The 18,531-nt window shown below is 38.5% G+C and overlaps 1 protein-coding gene across 1 annotated transcript in view; it reads right to left on the bottom strand.

The window, feature by feature from the left end:
• LOC141396372 (TWiK family of potassium channels protein 7-like) overlaps positions 1 to 18,531 on the bottom strand; it is a 224,388-nt gene that overhangs the window by 69,453 nt on the left and 136,404 nt on the right. Inside the window, exons 5-6 of the mRNA XM_073971779.1 lie at positions 14,100 to 14,196; positions 13,833 to 13,959 (exon numbers count right to left, since the gene is read on the bottom strand). Of these exons, the coding sequence (XP_073827880.1) occupies positions 13,833 to 13,959; positions 14,100 to 14,196 (224 nt within the window). The remainder of the gene's footprint in view (positions 1 to 13,832; positions 13,960 to 14,099; positions 14,197 to 18,531) is intronic.

Genomic DNA, 18,531 nt, shown 5'->3' with positions numbered 1-18,531 from the left:
GGACTAGGGGGAGGTAGATGGATATACTACTCTGCCTAAACGAGGGAAATCACTTGTGATATGACCAGTCTGGGGTAGAGTGATACGATCAAGTACCTCTAGAAATCTTGTGTTTCCCGCGGACAAAAAACTGAGGGGAGCACACACGTATGTTCCCCTAAAGCAAAAAAAAAAAAACAAACATTGGAGATAGAAAAAAAGAAATAAAAGTTACGTCACAGTCACACCTCGTCGTCATCCAGCGATCGTGAGCAAACATCTTCCACAGATGTGGGTGCCTTGGCATATGTGGTCTAGTACTACTACAAAGACACAACCTAAAGGAAAAGGAGAGAAAGAGGCAGGGATGCTTAGGAAAATAAACACCACCGTTGTGGAAAAAAAACCAATAAAGTATATGTCCACAAGACGGTAGATGAAGTAAGCGACAGCATCGTAAAACTCACAACGAACAGGATGCAGAGTCAGGGACCCAACAAAAAATGTTTAAAAAGAAACAGGCGCGAGTAAATAAAGAACAGTTGCATGCACCAAATGGTGTAAACAAACTCCCTCCACTTCCTCGAAAGCGGCGAAGAGGATAAGACCTCCTGAGGATCAGAACAGCGTTGAATCTTGTAAGAAGTAAAAGAACTTCCCACCTTCAAATGTTCCGAGGAGGAAACTGTCTAAATATCTTTGACTGAAGGCGACAAGTTGAGTTCGGGGACCTTTCAGAAGACAGGGAAGCTTAGAGAGAGAGTAAACTTGACCCATCCATTAGAGACTGGGAGTGATCCCGACTCCGACACCAATAGCAAAATAAACACCACCGTTGTGGAAACCCCAATAAAGAGGATGTCCACAAGACGGTTGATGAAGTAAGTGACAGCATCGTAAAACTCACAACGAAAAGGATGCAGAGTCAGGGACCCAACAAAAAATTTTTAAAAAGAAACAAGCGCGAATAAATGAAGAACAGTTGCATGCACCAAATGGTGCTAACAATACTCCCTCAACTTCCTCGAAAGCGGCGAAGAGGATGCGCTGAATCTTGTAAGAAGAAAAAGAACTTCCCACCTTCAAATGTCCCGAGGAGGAAACTGTCTAGAGTATATTTCACAGAAGGCGACAAGTTGAGTTCGGGAACCATTCAGAAAACAGGGAAACTTGGGGAGAGATTAAACTTGACACACCCATCAGAGATTGGGAGTAACCCAGACTCCGACCACAATAACGAAATAAATACCACCGTTGTGGAAACCCCCAATAAAGAGGATGTCCACAGAATGGTAGATAAAGTAAGCGACAGCATCGCAAAATTCACAACGAAAAGGATACAGTGGTCAGGACTCAACGACGAAAGCTTAAAAAGAAGCGTGCGCGAGTTAATAAAGAACAGCGGCTTCAAGGGATGTCAACAATACTCATTTCACATCCTCGGAAGCGGCGAAGAGGATAAGATCTCCTGAGCAGCAGAACACCGCTGAATCTTGTATGAAGAAAAATACATTCCCACCTTTAAATGTCCCGAGTAAACCTTGTCAAGTCCAACGCGGAGCAAACTGTCTACAGTATCCTTTGACAGAGGACGACAAGTTGAGTTCGCCGACCTTTCATTAGACAGGGAAACTTAGGGAGATATTAAGCTTGACCCACCCATTAGAGACTGGGAGTGATCCTGACTCCGACAGCCATAGCACAGTAAACAGTACCGTTGTGGAAACGCGTAATAAAGGGAATGTCCCCAAGATTGTAGATGAAGTAAGCGAGAGCATCGAAAAATTTACAACGAAAAGGGTGCAGTGGTCAGGGAGTGAATGAAGAAAGCTTAAAAAGAATCAGGCGCGACTAAATAAAGAACAACGGGAAGCTCTAAATGATGTCAACAATACTCCCTGCACTTCCTCGGAAGTGGCGAAGAGGATAAGACCTCCTGAGGAACAGAACACCGCTGAATCTTGTATGAAGAAAAATACATTCCCACCTTCAAATGTCCCGAGCAAACCTTCTCAAGTCCAATGCGAAGCAAACTGTCTAGAGTATCCTTTGACAGAGGACGAAAAGTTGAGTTCGCCGACCTTTCATTAGACAGAGAAACTTAGGGAGAGATTAAGCTTGACACACCCATCAGACACTGGAAGTAACCCCGACTCCGACGGCAGACAGCACCATTGTGGTGTTAAGATGTCCAATAAAGAGGGTGTCCACAAGATGGTAGATGAAGTAAGTGAGAGCATCGCAAAACTCACAACGAAAATAACTAGGCGCAATTAAACAAAGAGCAGCAGGATGCTCTAAAGGATGTTAACAATACTCCCTGCACTTTCTCGGAAGCGGCGATGAGAATATAATGTCCTAAGGGACAGAAAATCGCTGAATCTTGTAAAAAGAAAAATAACTTTCCAACTTCAAATGTCCCGAGCAAACATTGTTAAGTCCAACGCGGAGAAGACTTTTTAGAGTATCCTTTGACAGAGAGCGACAAGTTGAGTTCGGGAATCTTCCGGAAGAGGAAAATGGCCGCGGAGACCGGATCTCAACCGTCAACTACTTATATCAAGGTAGCCAAAATGCTCTACAGGGACGAGCTATGCTATGCGGTCATCGACACCACTAAAGGGTCTGCAAGGCTACACAACGATCGTCAGACAGAGTTTGAAACAATGATCAAAGAAAAGTTGCTCTAATACTTCAAGGGCGCCTTCCAATAAAAATCGACAGCATTATCACCAATTAGATAATAGAAAAGAATTTATTAGGTTCAGAATTTTATTGTCGCCACGTCGCTAGTATGTGGCTGTTGGTAATTCTGTTCCTTCTCCTTGATTGTTTTCTTGCTAATGAACTGGCACGAATTCAGAAATAGTTGCATAATTTACAGACGCCATCTATCATTACGAGAACTCCCGTAGAGGCTAGAGTCTTTACTAAGTTTAGTGCTGCCATGATCCCTGTTAGATGATTAGGTGTTGCTAATCATATTTTGTGATGATATGGTTGCCGCAAATAGGTTTTCGATTAACTTTGTTGAGGAATTGGTTTCCGATTACTCAATTATTAAATGAAATTTGCTACAATTAATTTTTTACGTTTTTCTGTACTTCTTCATAAGTTTTAGTTGCGAAAAAAAATCAATTCCTGAATTGGAAATCTTTAGGTGAATCTCTGATTTGGAAAGCAGAATGCCAAATTTTCTTGCTAGGGAACTACCATTAAAACACCAATTCAAAAATATTCGCAGACGACATCTATTATACGATAATTATTGTAGCGGTTATTGACTTTGCTAGGTTTAGTGCTGCCATGTTCGCTGATAGATGATCAGAAGTCGCCACTCTATGATTAATTTTCTTTGGGAATTGGTTTGTGAAATATGTCCATACTATTTTACAGACGCCATCTATCGTTACGAGAATTCTTGCAGCGGTTAGGGTCTTTGCTAGGTTTAGTGTTGCCATGTTCGGTGTTAGATGATTAGGTGTCGCTGTTGCCGAGAAGAAACTGTATGATTAATTTTGTTTGGAAACTGCTTACTGATTACCTAATACGTAAATAAAATTGCTGCAATTCAATTCTGGCTTTCTTTCTGTACTTCTGCCTTGAACTTCTGCAAAGAAAATCAATTCTTAAAATGGAAATTTTGTGATGGGTCTTTGCTTTGAAAATTATTGGCTGCAGTTAGCTTGCAGACAATCTTAAAATGCTTTAATGATAAAGATATGAGGTATTACTCTAACCCACATTTCTGGTTATTTTCTTCATTTTCATCCAAGTTGATGTGTGGAGCATACTTTCAGGCGCCCAACTTGTACAGACATATCTATTCAGAGCTATTTGTACAATGTAGATGTAGTTTTTGAGAGCATGCTAAGCAAAAAAACACTATTCTTACCGGAAGTTGACAGTACCTAAAATAATTTCGGGTAAAATGATTCGTCCCTTCGTTACAAATAATATTTCAATGACTATAGATTTTATAATTTTATTTCGTATATTCGAAAGTATGTATGTTTAGCTGGTTATAATTACACGAAATAATTCGAAACCTGATGATTCCGTGGAATTTTGTAAAAGGATTTCTCTTATGATTCAATAGATTTGCCGGTACTAGAGAAATTCTCCAAAATTACATTCTTTGATTACCGATTGAATGTGTGGTGCATAACTTAAGGCACATTAAACTACAACACATAGTACAGATATCAATTGCACATTCAATGCAAAATTAATTAACTATAGTTGTTGTTATTAAGACCAGATGTGTGTGCATTAGGATTTCATTGTGTTTCACTAAAACTTATTAGAAAACTATCCCCTCTAACCTTCCCACACCACTTTTGATGTGTGTTCTTGTGAATTCCTTCAAACTATTGCGTGAATTAGCTCTTCTTTAACTTCTTCGGTAATGAATAGATTTCAAATGAACTCTCAAAACAACAAAACCCCACTTCTACTCCTTCTTCGACGACTACTTCTTTGGAAACTAGCTAATGTATATTTCCAAATAATTTATGGCAAGCAAAGCGCCAGGCTATGCCGCTATGGTTTTGCTGCGGTATTTGCTTTAATAACTTGGTCAATGGTAACTACGCTGTTCATAGTTGTATGTGTGTCTGTTCATAATATAAATTATAGGAAAGGACATAATAGATTCCCATATTTTCAAGAGGAGGATGAGAAAATTGCGAGAAAAAGGGGAGCGGTAGATAAATTGTAATTACTGTTGAATAAGTACTGAGAAGAAGAAGAAAAAAACACATTTTATCCAACACTTTTGCCTCAATCTGAAGAACATTATCACGAACTGCAAATCGAAAATGTAATGGCAAATAGTTTGCAAGGCACAAGGGGAGGCAGCGTGCTGCAAAAGAGATCAAGGTCAACGCTTCAAGGATCCCCATGAAAAAGCCCAAGCATATAGATGGGCGTACATATGGCCATAATGAGTTAAGTGCTTGTTCGTCGTTCGCATTTGATTTGTGGCCTAATGAGTTGCAAAGTGCTACTCTTCTTGTTTGATTTCGAATACCACCAGTAAAAGGCGTCCGTCGTCCATACAGCTGGCCATGTACTTTTCAAAAATCAATTTGTTTTAAAACAAAGATTGATGATTATTTGAGCGAGGTACAGCATGCAAAAAGGGTTGTGAAGGAATTTAAAGAGTTGGGCTTTTTCCTCAATTTGACAGCCATGTTTAACTGTTAAGGGAACTTGAAGGCCAACTCAAGACACTGACTGACATTGAACATTTTTTTATCACGATGATTATCTAGAGGAATTTACTTAACAAATCCTCATGCTTTTACTAATGAATCCATAAGTGGTATTTAATTGAGCCCACAATGAAAAACCAAAAGCATTACTGGATTATTTTGATTACAGACAAGACAAGGCATCATCTGGTTGAAAGGACGATGAATTCGTCTCTTAATGATAATATTGATTTGGCCTGGCAAAGCTGTTGATAAACTCTCAATCAATTGCAAAGCAATTTTTTGCCTGTAGATTTTCTTACGTTTTATCTTTTCACATGTGGACTTAATGGACTCTATCATATAGCAAACACACCATCAACTAAACTCAGGTCATCTTGACTTCAAAACAGAAAATCTACAATAAAACAACTTCTCTTTTGAAAACATGTGTTCAGGGGTATTTTTACCTTAATGCCTACCAAAAATAATATTAGCAAAAGTCATGTTTGATTTATTCCTTTTCCTGTCCAAATCTTGCCACAATAGAGTAGAGATAATCTTCAGTATACAGCCGCATTAACAGGGTTGGTAAGAAAGAATAATCTTTGCTTTCCCCACATGAAGGCCAGATGAAAGAGGAAACATAAACATAGTCGTTCTAGTGTTTTCTCTTTTCTTCAATTTCTTTCATTCTTCACAAGAAAATTTAAGCAAACAGAAGCAAACGTCAGTTGTAAAGAACTACCTTGATTTTTCCGAGTGATAGAGATATTTTTAAATTAACAAAGGTTCGCCTAAAAGTATGCACATGGAAACAAAAATTGGCAAATTTGCGAAAATTTAGCTTGTTTTAGGCAAATACTTTTAAGGAAGACAATTCACTAAGTGGTTTCAATAGTTTAAAGGGAAATTTAAAAGAATTCATATATGAACCCCTAAAAGTATGCATCGCACATTTGTACGAAATATTATTCAATTTACCGAATCAAATGATTTTCGCCAAAAAGTCATATATCGTTACCTCATCATACTTAATGACAAATCCCACGGTCTTTTTATTAGCATTTTTATAATCTTCAAGGAAACTATGAAAAAAAAAATCCACACCATACCTTTATGTATATGATTTGCAGGTTAAATCCAGCTAATGTTTTTCAAAAAATAGTCGATGCCATTTCTCGGCGCTTCATAGTAAACCACTGTACTCTTTCAAAAGCACTTACATGATTTAAACATTATTCCCAAACTACTTTGTGTCATAAGTGGCCAATCATTCCTTAACAATTCTGTCTGGCTGGCTGTTCATAGCCAACCATTCCAGTCCTTTTATTCCCCCCAACAAAACTATAAAATATTCTGTTTGTACCGGCGTTTTAATTTTTCTTATTCTATATGTTTAAATGTTTGATTCTCTCCACGTTTCTTTGTGTCCATTCTTTATTTGTCTTTTACAAAAAGTTAAAAAACAGAATGAAAGAAAAAGCAAAGAAAAGATAAACTAACTAATCTTTAAATGAAATGATAAATGTTATACCAAACTACAAATTGTTCAAGTTGGCTTTTACTTCCTGAAAGCTGGAAATGATGGCTGTGACATGTAAAAAGATATTTCTTTTTTTATGTAATGGAGGTTTTTTGTGAAAAGTATAAAGTAAAAAAGCAAGAACAAAAACTAAATGGCAAAAATGTCTAAAAAAGACACACACAGATACACACTAACTAAAATCTCCAGCCACTTAAATCAAAGAGCAGTGTCAGACAGTACAAGAAAAAAGACAAACTAAAAAAGAAAATTAACAAAAATGTCATTTTAAGTTTCTTTTGTAAATTTTGTGTGGTACCCTACAGCATTTATCCACTTACTTACATAGCTTTATAACACAAAAACGTCAATTGGACGACAGATTTGTCTCTGAGGCAATCTACTCTGAAAACATACACCTATCAACTAAGGATGTCGTCAGATGCCAACTCTCCAACGACACACGGTCCCAGAGCCCATTTAAGCAACAATGAATGGCCTACTAGTCCGTCAATTCAAAGACAGATGGTTTAGAACTCAATTTAGTCAACCATAACTAGCCTCTTACGCCTCCTCTACATAAGATTGCTCAGAGCCCATCTATTCAACGGTAATGATATCAGAGCCCATATCTTCAACGATAGATGGCCTTAGAACTCACCAATTCAAAGATATACGTCTTAAAACCCCACTTATTCAACGACACCTCGCCTCTGAGGTCTACTCTACCCACATAAGATGTTTCAAAGCCCAGATTGCTCAGAGCCCATCAATTCAACTGTAATGATCTCAGAGCCCATCTTTTTAATGACAGAGGGCCTTAGAGCTCTTCAATTATAAGATAGATGGTTTAAAACCCAACTTATTGAACGACATCTTGCCTCTGAAGCCTACTCTACCTACATAACATGGTTCAGAGTCCATCTAATCAACGATGGATGGCATCAGTGTCAAAGATAGATGGCCTAACAAAGGCATTTATTCACGATACTTCGGCTCTGAGGCATACTCTACAAACGTTTTCTCAAAGTTCATCTATTCAACGTTAGATGGTCTCAGAGCTCATTTACTCAAAGTTAAATGGTCTCAGATTCTACATCTACATAAGATGACTCAGAGCCCCAAATACATACAATGGTTAAGATTGGACAAGATGCATAATGCAGTCCAATTTTACTATTAAACCATAGAGGGTGTTTGCGCATAACAGACAATTAACAGAACAACGGCAACAAAAACATATATAACACAATTTCATGCCACAATATTGTAACATAACATAATCCAGCTCCACCTGCCGATGTATAGTAGCAATGGAAATGACTCGTCTTGTTATATTACATGTCTTTGAGAGCCCACTTAATCAACGTTAGATGGCCTCAGATCCCATCTATTAATGGCATCATAGCCGATCTATTTAACGTTATGTGGCCTCAGGTCTCATCTATTCAACTATAGATGGCATCCAAGTAGATCAGTTCAAAGATAGGTGGCCTAAAACCCAATTTCTTCAACGATACTTGGCCTCAAAGTCCAGCTATTTAAAGCAGCGCCGACCAGCTCCGAATGCATGTGTGAATGTATGAGTGAAAAAGCAACAACCAAATGATGTTTTTCTTTGTTTTTGTTCACGCACAGTGTACGTAAGGGAGAAAAGCAAATGCAAAGACAACTCAGTTGGATCTCTGAGTATACTTTCTTTGTAAAGAAGCGCATTCCTGATGAAACAATATATTGCTCCTGTACCAAATTTAAAACGATATATGACTCTGAGTAGAGGTGGCAAACTAGCGATAGTCTGACTATCGTTTTAATAGCTATTATAAAACAAAGGTTACAACGGCCAAAACACATGGTTTGGTTATCTGTTGCGATTTATTTGAAAATGATTGGTTTAAAAATCGATATGAAGAAAGTTTTACTGCAGCGATCAAAACGATAGTCGGACTATCGATAGTATGTCAGCTCTAACTCTGAGCCCATCCACCTAACGATAGATGGCCTCCAAATCTCCAAATAAGATGTCGTATGAAGCCTACCTTACATAAAATGGCTCAAAGCAAATCCAGTCGAATATCTATTCAATGATAGATCACCTCAGATACTATATTATCAGCAATAGAGGATTTCTGAGCATATCTGATCAAAGATAGATTGTCCCATAGACCATCCATTCAAAGACAGATGACTCATAGCCCATATATTTGTGCCCACCGATCAAAGGATAGGTGGCTTCTGCTACCATTTATAGAGGGTCTCTGAGACATTCTACTTAACTTGATATGGCCTCCAATCGTACGAAAGATGGAATCAGAGGGAAACTCTTCTATGCTAAATGACTTCGGCCCAGTCCTAGTCTACATAACATGGCTCAGAGGCCAACAAATCTGCCGAAGATGCCCCAAGAGGTCAACTGTTCTGCGATAAATAGCATTCCATCACGTAGTGTACGTTAGGTATAGATGGCCTCCAAAGGCACTCTCTGTACGATAAATCCCTCAAAGACCACCACAGATTTTTTCACACCTATTCCATGTTATATTGCCTCAGAGACCGCGTACAATAGACTTAATCAGAGACCTCCGATTAGATAGAGCATTTGCTCGTGAATAAAAAAAATTTTTCGCTTTTTTCATTCACGAGCAAATACTCGATCGATTCAAATACCGTAATTAGGCCCCAGCTATTGTACGGTAGATGGCATCAAAGTTCAAGTACTGTAAGATGCTGGCCTCAGATACCACCTACTGTACGGTGATGACCTCTTACCACCTGTTAGACTGCTGTCACTGTCGCTGTCCCCTACTGTTCATTAGATGACCATCTACTGAATGATAAATGGTTTCAGAGGACAAATACTCAGATATAGATGGTCTCCAAACCAATTACTTTCCGATAGATACCCACTCTTCCATAGTTTGCCTAACAGACTACCTATTTCACGTTTGATTGTCTCAGAGGCCACCAACGGAATCAGAGACCACCTGTTATACTTTAGATGACCTCTGATGCCACCTACTGTCTGATAGATAGTCTCATGAACCACCTACTGTGTGATGTATGGCCTTGGAGACACTTAATCTATATATAATATGTGGTTTCAGAGGTCACCTATTGTACAATGTATGATTTCAGAGGTAACCTATCGTAGAAAGATGGCCGCAAAGGCCACCTACTGTACGATGGATGACCTCATTACCATCTATTAGACTAATTTGCGATAGATAACATTCAATATCACCTACTATACGTTGGATTACCATCTACTGCATGATAAATGGTTTCCGAGGACACATATTCAGTTATAGATGTCCTCGAAACTACTCATTCCACGACAGGTACCCTCATAGGCCACCTACTCCTCCATAGTTTGCCTAACATACTACATTTTTCACCTTTGATTGTGTCAGAGGCCACCAACGGAATCTGAGACCACTTGCTGTAATTTGGATGACGTCAGAGACCATCTACTGTATGATAGATAGCCTCATGAGCCATCAACTGTGCAATGTATGCCCTTGGAGGCACCTATTGTACGATATATAGTCTTAGATGTCGCCTACTGTACGATAAATGATCTCCGAGTCCAGATATTGTACGAAAGATGGCATCAAAATTCAAGTACTGTGTAATAAGGGCCTCATAGGCCACCTACTGTACGATAGATGATCTCATTACCACCTATTATACTGATATACGTTAAATGACCACCTCCTTCATGATAAATGGCTTCGAACTCACGTTCGATGGCTTTCAAAATCAATTAGTCTACGATAAATAGCCTCAAACGTGAATAGGTTTGATTGCCTCAGAGCCAACAACGGAGTCGGAGGCCACCTGCTCTACTTTAGATGACCTCAGAGGCCACTTACTGTATGATAGCCTCAGGGGTCACCTACTGTACGATGTATGACCTTGGGAGCCACCTATTGTATGATAGATGACCTTCGATGTTGCCTACTGTACGATAAATGATCTCATAGCCCAGCTATTGTACGGTAGATGGCATCAAAGTTAAAGTACTTTACGCTGATGAGCTCGGAAGCTACCTACTGCGCGACGGATGACATCATTACCACCTATTCGACTGATTTGCTATAGATAACATTCGATGTCACCTACTGTACGTTAGATGCTCATCTACTTCATTATAAATGGTTTCACATGCCCCATACCGAGGCATATATGACCTCACAAAATCACTTATTCTACTATAGATACCCCATATGCCACCTATTCATCCATAGTTTGCCTAACAGACTACCTATTTCACGTTTGATATTCTCAAAGGCCATCAACGGAATCAGAAACCCCCCAATCAACTTTAGATGACCTCAGAGGCCACATACTGTATAATAAATATCCTCATAAGCTACCTACTGTGCGATGTAAGACCTTGGAGGCACTTACTATATAATATGAGGTTTCAGAAGCCACCTATTGTACAAAAGATGATCTCAGAGGTAACCTGCTGTAGAAATATGATCTCAGAGGCCACCTATTGTACGACAGATGGACTTAAAAACCAATTAATCTGCACTAGATACTCTACGACGTATGAGATTAGAGACCATTTTCTCCAAAGTAGAATAGACAACATTGGCTGTATATTCTACGATAGATGGTCCTAAAAGCTACCTGCACTACGATGAATTGTTTGAGATGCACCTGTAAATGGACTCTGAGCAAATGTGATATGATGGATACATTTTGAATATCTATCATCAAGTTGTAAGTAGCATCGGAGACCACTAAATCTTCCACACAAGGCCTAATAGGCCAACTACTCTACAATATATGGTTTGAGAAGCTACTTAATCTACGATATATGCCGTCAGAGGTGAACAACTCTACGTTCAATGTCGACCGAGACTGCCTATGTTATGATAGATGGACTCCGACTCCATCTTTTCACGATAGACACATTTTTACGAAGCCCCCGAAACAACCAAACATCTACTGTACGGTAGATAGCTTCACACGCCATCTTCTTTTCTATAGCTCTCTTCAGAGGCCACCTACTTGCTGGTAGAAGACCTCAAAGCCCGCCTACACTACGAAAGATACTTCCTTAGGCCACATACTCTTCGACAAATGATTTCCGAGGCTACCTATACGACATTATATGCCTTTGGAGGCTACATATTCCGCGATATATGGTCTCAGAGACCACTTACTATGCCCCAGATGACGGTCTCGGATGCCACTTATTTTACTATGACACTTATTTTACTACTGCACGATATATAGTCTCACAGTTCACATAATGTACGGACGATGGTCTCAGAGACCAGCTATTGAACGATAGATGGTCCCAGATGCCATTTATTGGACATTAGATATCTTCAGAGGCCACATACTCCACGATAGAAGTTTTCAGAGGCCACCTACTTTACAACAGATGGACTCAAAAGACAACTACTCGATACAAGGTGGCCTAATAGACAACATACACCACCATAGGTGGCCTCAGGGGCACATAGCCTCATATGACCTCAGAAGATGTCTTACCCAATACTACTCCGTAGTACGAGTAGATGGCTCCAAGGGTCATCAAACTTAATATATGTATATGACCTAAAGAACCAATCTACACATATCTTTAGAAGCCACCTAATCCATGGAATATGGCCTGTGATGCCACCTATTGGATTATAGATACATTCAGAGGCTTTATGCTCCACAAGATATACTTCTTTTCTGTGAAGTAATATAGGGCTTGAAATGGTCGGCTTTGTGGCCGGCACACTAATTTTTTGACTTTGTTTGTTATCCCAACAAAACTGACATTTTAATTAAATTAGTAATGTTTTTTCTGCGATTGTTGTTGTAGTCTTATCTTTTGCTCTGCGTTGTGTCATATACAAGGAAATTGTCAGTATTTGCTGATGAAGGCCATAATTAACGCGCACTCATACGCTCCATTGGCAATGACAATTGGATTTTGTATTATTTCTTTTTTTTTTTTGTTTTCTCCATCATCTTTTCAGACTTTTCCATTTTCGGTTTATCATGATTGCCCCCTTCCATTTTCATCACATCAGAATTCATGGCCAAGGATGGGGAGGAAATGTTTCATTTAATTTTTGTTTTCTTCTTTGATTCATTAGTAAGCCTCTTTTGCTTTTTTCAACATTCAATAGCCAGTTTTTTTTTCAATTAAGCTTCATATGAAAGATAAATAAAATAATGTTCTTTTGCTAAAAACAAAAAAACAGAGACACTACATTTTGGGTTCCGCATGAACTGTAAGTATGACTTCAAAATTAATCACATTGTTATAAATTATTGTGGCCTTTTATAAATTAACATTGCCAGACAAAGGTCACATCATTAATATCACTCATACACAAGGTATTTATTTTGCTGATACGTGCGGAAGATGCTTAATTTTTGTTGTTGAATAGACAAAGCCACATTTGTTGGTTCCTTCACAGGGGTGGGGGAAAAGAGAAAGACTTCTCATTAACATCAAAAGTCAAGAAAATTTCATTTAAAGACCACAACGAAATGATGGCCATAATGAGCTAAGAGAAATGAATTTAAATTGTAGGCAATTTATTACGATTTTTAGAGATAATAATCTCAGGTGATTTTTGGTCTAACCTCTGGGATTATCATGTCAACTCATTTTGAAAATGAAAATTGAAAAATATGGGCCATTTGAATCGGTAACCAGCAAAGAATTTAAAGGAGGAGCTCTTTTTGGAAACAAAATGTAATTTGGGGTAGCCTAAAAGTATGCAGCACACACTACATCGACTTGTAATATAAAATATCACTTAGAAATAGGACTATGTAATAATATGATATTATTCACACTTTTCTTACTAAGAATACAAAATTAAGATTCATTGATGGCTGTCATTAAAATGCTTTTGATATATGAGGGGGCGCGATTTTAATAGAAAAAATATTTTCGCAAGAAACCAAACACCTATTAATCTCCCATATACATAGCACTGACAGCAATGCTACCTAAGTGCCTTTTGTCACTTCAACAGACACACTCTCTCCCATACACAGACACCTTTTGTATTATATTTTGCTTATTCATAGGCCTAACAAAATCATTTTCTTTTTTGTTTACGCTTCATAAATCTCTTCCCTGGCGTGCACCACTGCTGACTTACCAATTGTTGTTATCAGCGTCAATGAATACAGAAACGCCGAAGCATAAGTCCATTTGTGTGAGGGCGGATTCATGGGCACACCTGTCTGATGTATTTGTGATTGGCGTACTGAACGCAGCAGTGTATCCTGTAAACGAACACACAAAAATAGAAAAACAATTTGTCAATAATTTCTTAGAGATTTTTGCAAATACCACAAAAAAAAATAAAGGCAAACAAAAATGGTTGACAGTCGATAAAAAATAAAATAAAAAGAATTATTCTTACCTGAAAATGTTGCACTTCTTGAGCAGCCAAGCGAGTCCAATTCTCTTTATAGAGAATATTTAAATCCTCTGTTATCGACCAAAGCCGATCAACCGTTCTAAAAATAAACAAAAACAGCAAAATAGCATTTTGAATAACAAAAATATTATTGTGGCAAAAGTTTTTGCATATTTGTTTGTTTTCTTTCATAGGAAAATTTTGCAATCATGGTAGGAAAATTATTTATTTCGCAATACATAGAAAATCCCTCAATACAAATGGACATTGCTGACATTTCATTTTAATTAAGTTGTGGGCTGTTAAACGGAAAATATATCTACGCAGAAGCACGATATATTTTCATGTCAGAAGTAAGGGGGTGAAAACTAATGACTTGTTCCTATGAAAAATACTTCGCCAGAACTGATATATTTTCGGCACAATTTATTATGATTGTTATCCAAACAAACAAAAATCTTAATGGCCCTCAGAACTATTGGATTTTTTTAAATATGTATTTAGAAAATTTTTCAGGTGAAAGAACTTCAAATATTTTCCTTCAAATCAACCAGGCTTGTAGCAGCTTTCGAAGTATTATTCAAATTCTAGAGAGAGTTTTTACATAGAGTCACATACATACTCTATGATTGATGTCTTCAGAGGTCACTTACTGCACGAGATGCACTCAAACGCCAGTTACTCAACACTAGGTAGTCTTATGGACAAATTAATCTACGATATATGACTTCAAGGCGACATATACCCCACATGCCATTTACTCCAATATGACCTCGAAGTAGATGCGTCTTCGAATCTTCAGAAGTCATATCATCGCTATGTTACGATATATCGAATCTGGACCCAAGTTTACACGATATATACATGTTTTATCTTCGTTTGAAGTATTAAGGAGTTTTACAGTTCACCTTCTTTTCTACGGCTGAGTTAAAAGACCATCTACTCGAAGGTATGGCCTCAACGCTTATCTACTTCACGAAAGATACCTTAACAGATCACATGCTCTAGACAAATGACTTCTGAGGCTACCTGCATGACATTAGATGCTTTCGGAGGCTACATACTTGGCGATAGGACACCTACTGTACGATAGATGATCTTAGATGTCAGCTATTGTACGTTAGATGGCCTCTGAGGTCTGCTATTGTAGGATGTATGACCTTATATGCCACCTATTGTGCGATATAAATTATCTCAGAGTCCAACTATTGTACGATAGATGGCGTCTGAGTTTAAATTCTGTACGATGGATGACCTCATTACCACCTATAGATCACATACTCTACGACAAATGACTTCTGAGGCTATCTACATGACATTAGATGCTTTCAGAGGCCACATACTTGTCGATAGGCCACCTACAGTACGATATATGATCTTAGATGTCAGCTATTGTAGGTTAGATGGTCTCAGAGTTCTACCATTGTACAATGTATGACCTTAGAAGCCACCTATTGTAGGATATAAATTACCTCAGAGTCCAACTATTATACGATAGATGGCGTCTGAGTTTAAATTCTGTACGATGGATGACCTCATTACCACCTATAGATCACTTACTCTACGACAAATGACTTCTGAGGCTATCTACATGACATTACATGCTTTCAGAGGCCACATACTTTGCGATAGGTCAACTACAGTACAATAGATTATGTTAGATGTTAGCTATTGTACGTTAGATGGTCTCAGACTTCTACCGTTGTACAATGTATGACCTTAGAAGCCACCTATTGTAGGATATAAATTACCTCAGAGTCCATCTATTGAACGGTAGATGGCGTCCGAGTCCAAATTCTGTATAATGGATGACCTCATTACCGCCTATAGATCACATACTCTACGATAAATGGCTTCTGAGGCTATCTACATGACATTAGATGCTTTCAGAGGCCACATACTTGGCGATAGGGCACCTATAGTACGATATATGATCTTAGATGTCAGCTATTGTACGTTAGATGGCCTGTCAGGTATGCTATTGTAGGATGTATGACCTTAGATGTCATCTATTATGTGATATAACTTATCTCAGAGTCCAACTATTATACGATAGATGGCGTCTAAGTTCAAATTCTGTACAATGGATAACCTCATTACCACATATAGATCACATACTCTACGATAAATGACTTCTGAGGCTATCTACATGACATTATATGCTTTCAGAGGCCACATACTTGGCGATAGGTCAACTACAGTACGATAGATGATGTTAGATGTTAGCTATTGTACGTTAGATGGTATCTGAGTTCTGCTATTGTACGAATTAAGACCTTAGATGCCACCTATTGTACAATATAAATTATCTCAGAGCCCAACTATTGTACGATAGATGGCGTCAAAGTTCAAGTTCTGTACGATGGATGACCTCATTACCACCCATAGATCACATACTCTACGATAAATGATTTTTTAGGCTACCTACATGATATTAGATGCCATCAGAACCCACATACTTGGCGATAGGGCACCTATAGTACGATATATGATCTTAGATGTCAGCTATTGTACGTTAAATGGCCTCTCAGGTATGCTATTGTAGGATGTATGACCTTAGATGCCATCTATTGTGCGATATAAATTATCTCAGAGTCCAACCATTGTACGATAGATGGCGTCTAAGTTCAAATTCTGTACAATTGATAACCTTATTACCACATATAGATCAGAATACTCTACGATAACTGACTTCTGAGGCTATCTACATGACATTAGATGCTTTCAGAGGCCACATACTTGGCGATAGGCCACCTACAGTACGATAGATGATTTTAGCTGTTAGCTATTGTACGTTAGATGGTCTCGGAGGTCTGCTATTGTACGATGTATGACCTAGAAGCCACATATTGTACGATATAAATTATCTCAGAGTCCAACTATTGCACGATAGATGGCGTCAAAGTTGAATTCTGTACGATGGATGACATGAAAACGCGAATATTAACCATCAAAAACGATTTTATTGTCATCTTAAGTAGTCTCCAGCATGATTTATACACTTTTTCAACTCCGATTGAGATACCTCCAAAACATGGTTTTTTAACTACGCATTTTTTCTAGATGTGCTGGAATCAAATGAAGTCACTGGATCCCCAGTCAGGGCTATACGACGGATGATCCACCAATTTCACGTTCGTTTTTCGAACTTCTCAGGAGACTTCAGGCAAACAAATTATAGTTTACCACTCAGAATTGACGGTCCTATATTTCTTAAGCCGTATAGTCGCCACACGGTCAGTTTTTCTGAAGAAACAGGCAACCTTTTGCTTCGAAGTGCTTCTTACATGAACAACTTTCGTTTGATTTGGCTCGCTTTGGAAGACCCAAACGGCTGAGTCCTGCTTGGTTTCAGGCCCCTAGATTTGTCGTCTATGACGATCTTATAAACCTCGTTTGAAGCACCGCGATCGATTTTGTGGTCAATTTCTTTGAACCAATTCACAGGAGCCTGTTTTGAGCTATTGCCCAATTTTGCTGGATCTAACGAGAAAACCCCTTTTTTGCGGCCAGGTGTTTATGCAATATCAAATCTTAGTAGGTGGAAGAAATGCCCAACATGGTCCTAGGACAAATTGTCCTGAGTAAGTCTAGGCTAAAAAATGGTCAAACTCTCCAAAACTATCAAACTATCTCAGCTATTTTACGATAGATGGCGTCAAAGTTCATGATAAATGGCTTAATATGTCACGTACACAGGTATAGATGGCCTTCAAAACCACTTATACGATAGATGCCTCATAGGCCACCTACTTTTCCATAGTTTGCCTCACATTTTATGTCTGATTGTCTCAGAGGCTACCTCGTGTATAATTTATGATCTCAGAGGCCACAAATTGTACGATAGATAGTCTCAGAGATAACCTGTTGTAGAAAGATGGCCTCAGACATATGCGACAGATAATGTAGGTCTCCTATTTTACTATAAATGGCTTCAGATGTAACCTACTGTAAGAGGTCATCCACCGCTCAGAGAGGCCATAGTCCATATACTGTACGACAAAGGCCAACTATTGAACGATAGATGGCTTCAGATGCCATCTATTGGACATTAGATATTTTGAGAGACCACATACTCCACGATCGAAGGCTTCAGATACCACATATTATACGTTAAATAATCTCAGAGGCCACCTACTTTGCTACATATGGACTCTAAAGCCAATTACTCTAAACTAATTTATATATAACCTTATAGACAAATAAGCTTCAAAACAATCGATAAGTGCGTTGTATTGATGAGCTGCAACTCCACCTATCGTTATACTGACGGGCTATAAGGCCATCAATCGTTGTAACGATGGGCTACAAGGTCTGTATTCGAGGTATAAATGTGCAGCAAGGCCCTCTATCGTAGTACAAATGGGACACAAGGCCATTTTCGTGGTATATTGGAGCCATGAAGCGTTGTATAGATGGCATACAAGGCACCAAG

The sequence above is a fragment of the Musca autumnalis genome, unplaced genomic scaffold (genome assembly GCF_047663935.1).
Source record: "Musca autumnalis isolate F117 unplaced genomic scaffold, ASM4766393v1 scaffold_3, whole genome shotgun sequence".
NCBI lineage: Eukaryota > Metazoa > Arthropoda > Insecta > Diptera > Muscidae > Musca > Musca autumnalis.
Note: the sequence above shows the minus strand (reverse complement) of the source record. Positions and strands in the feature narration are given on the sequence as shown.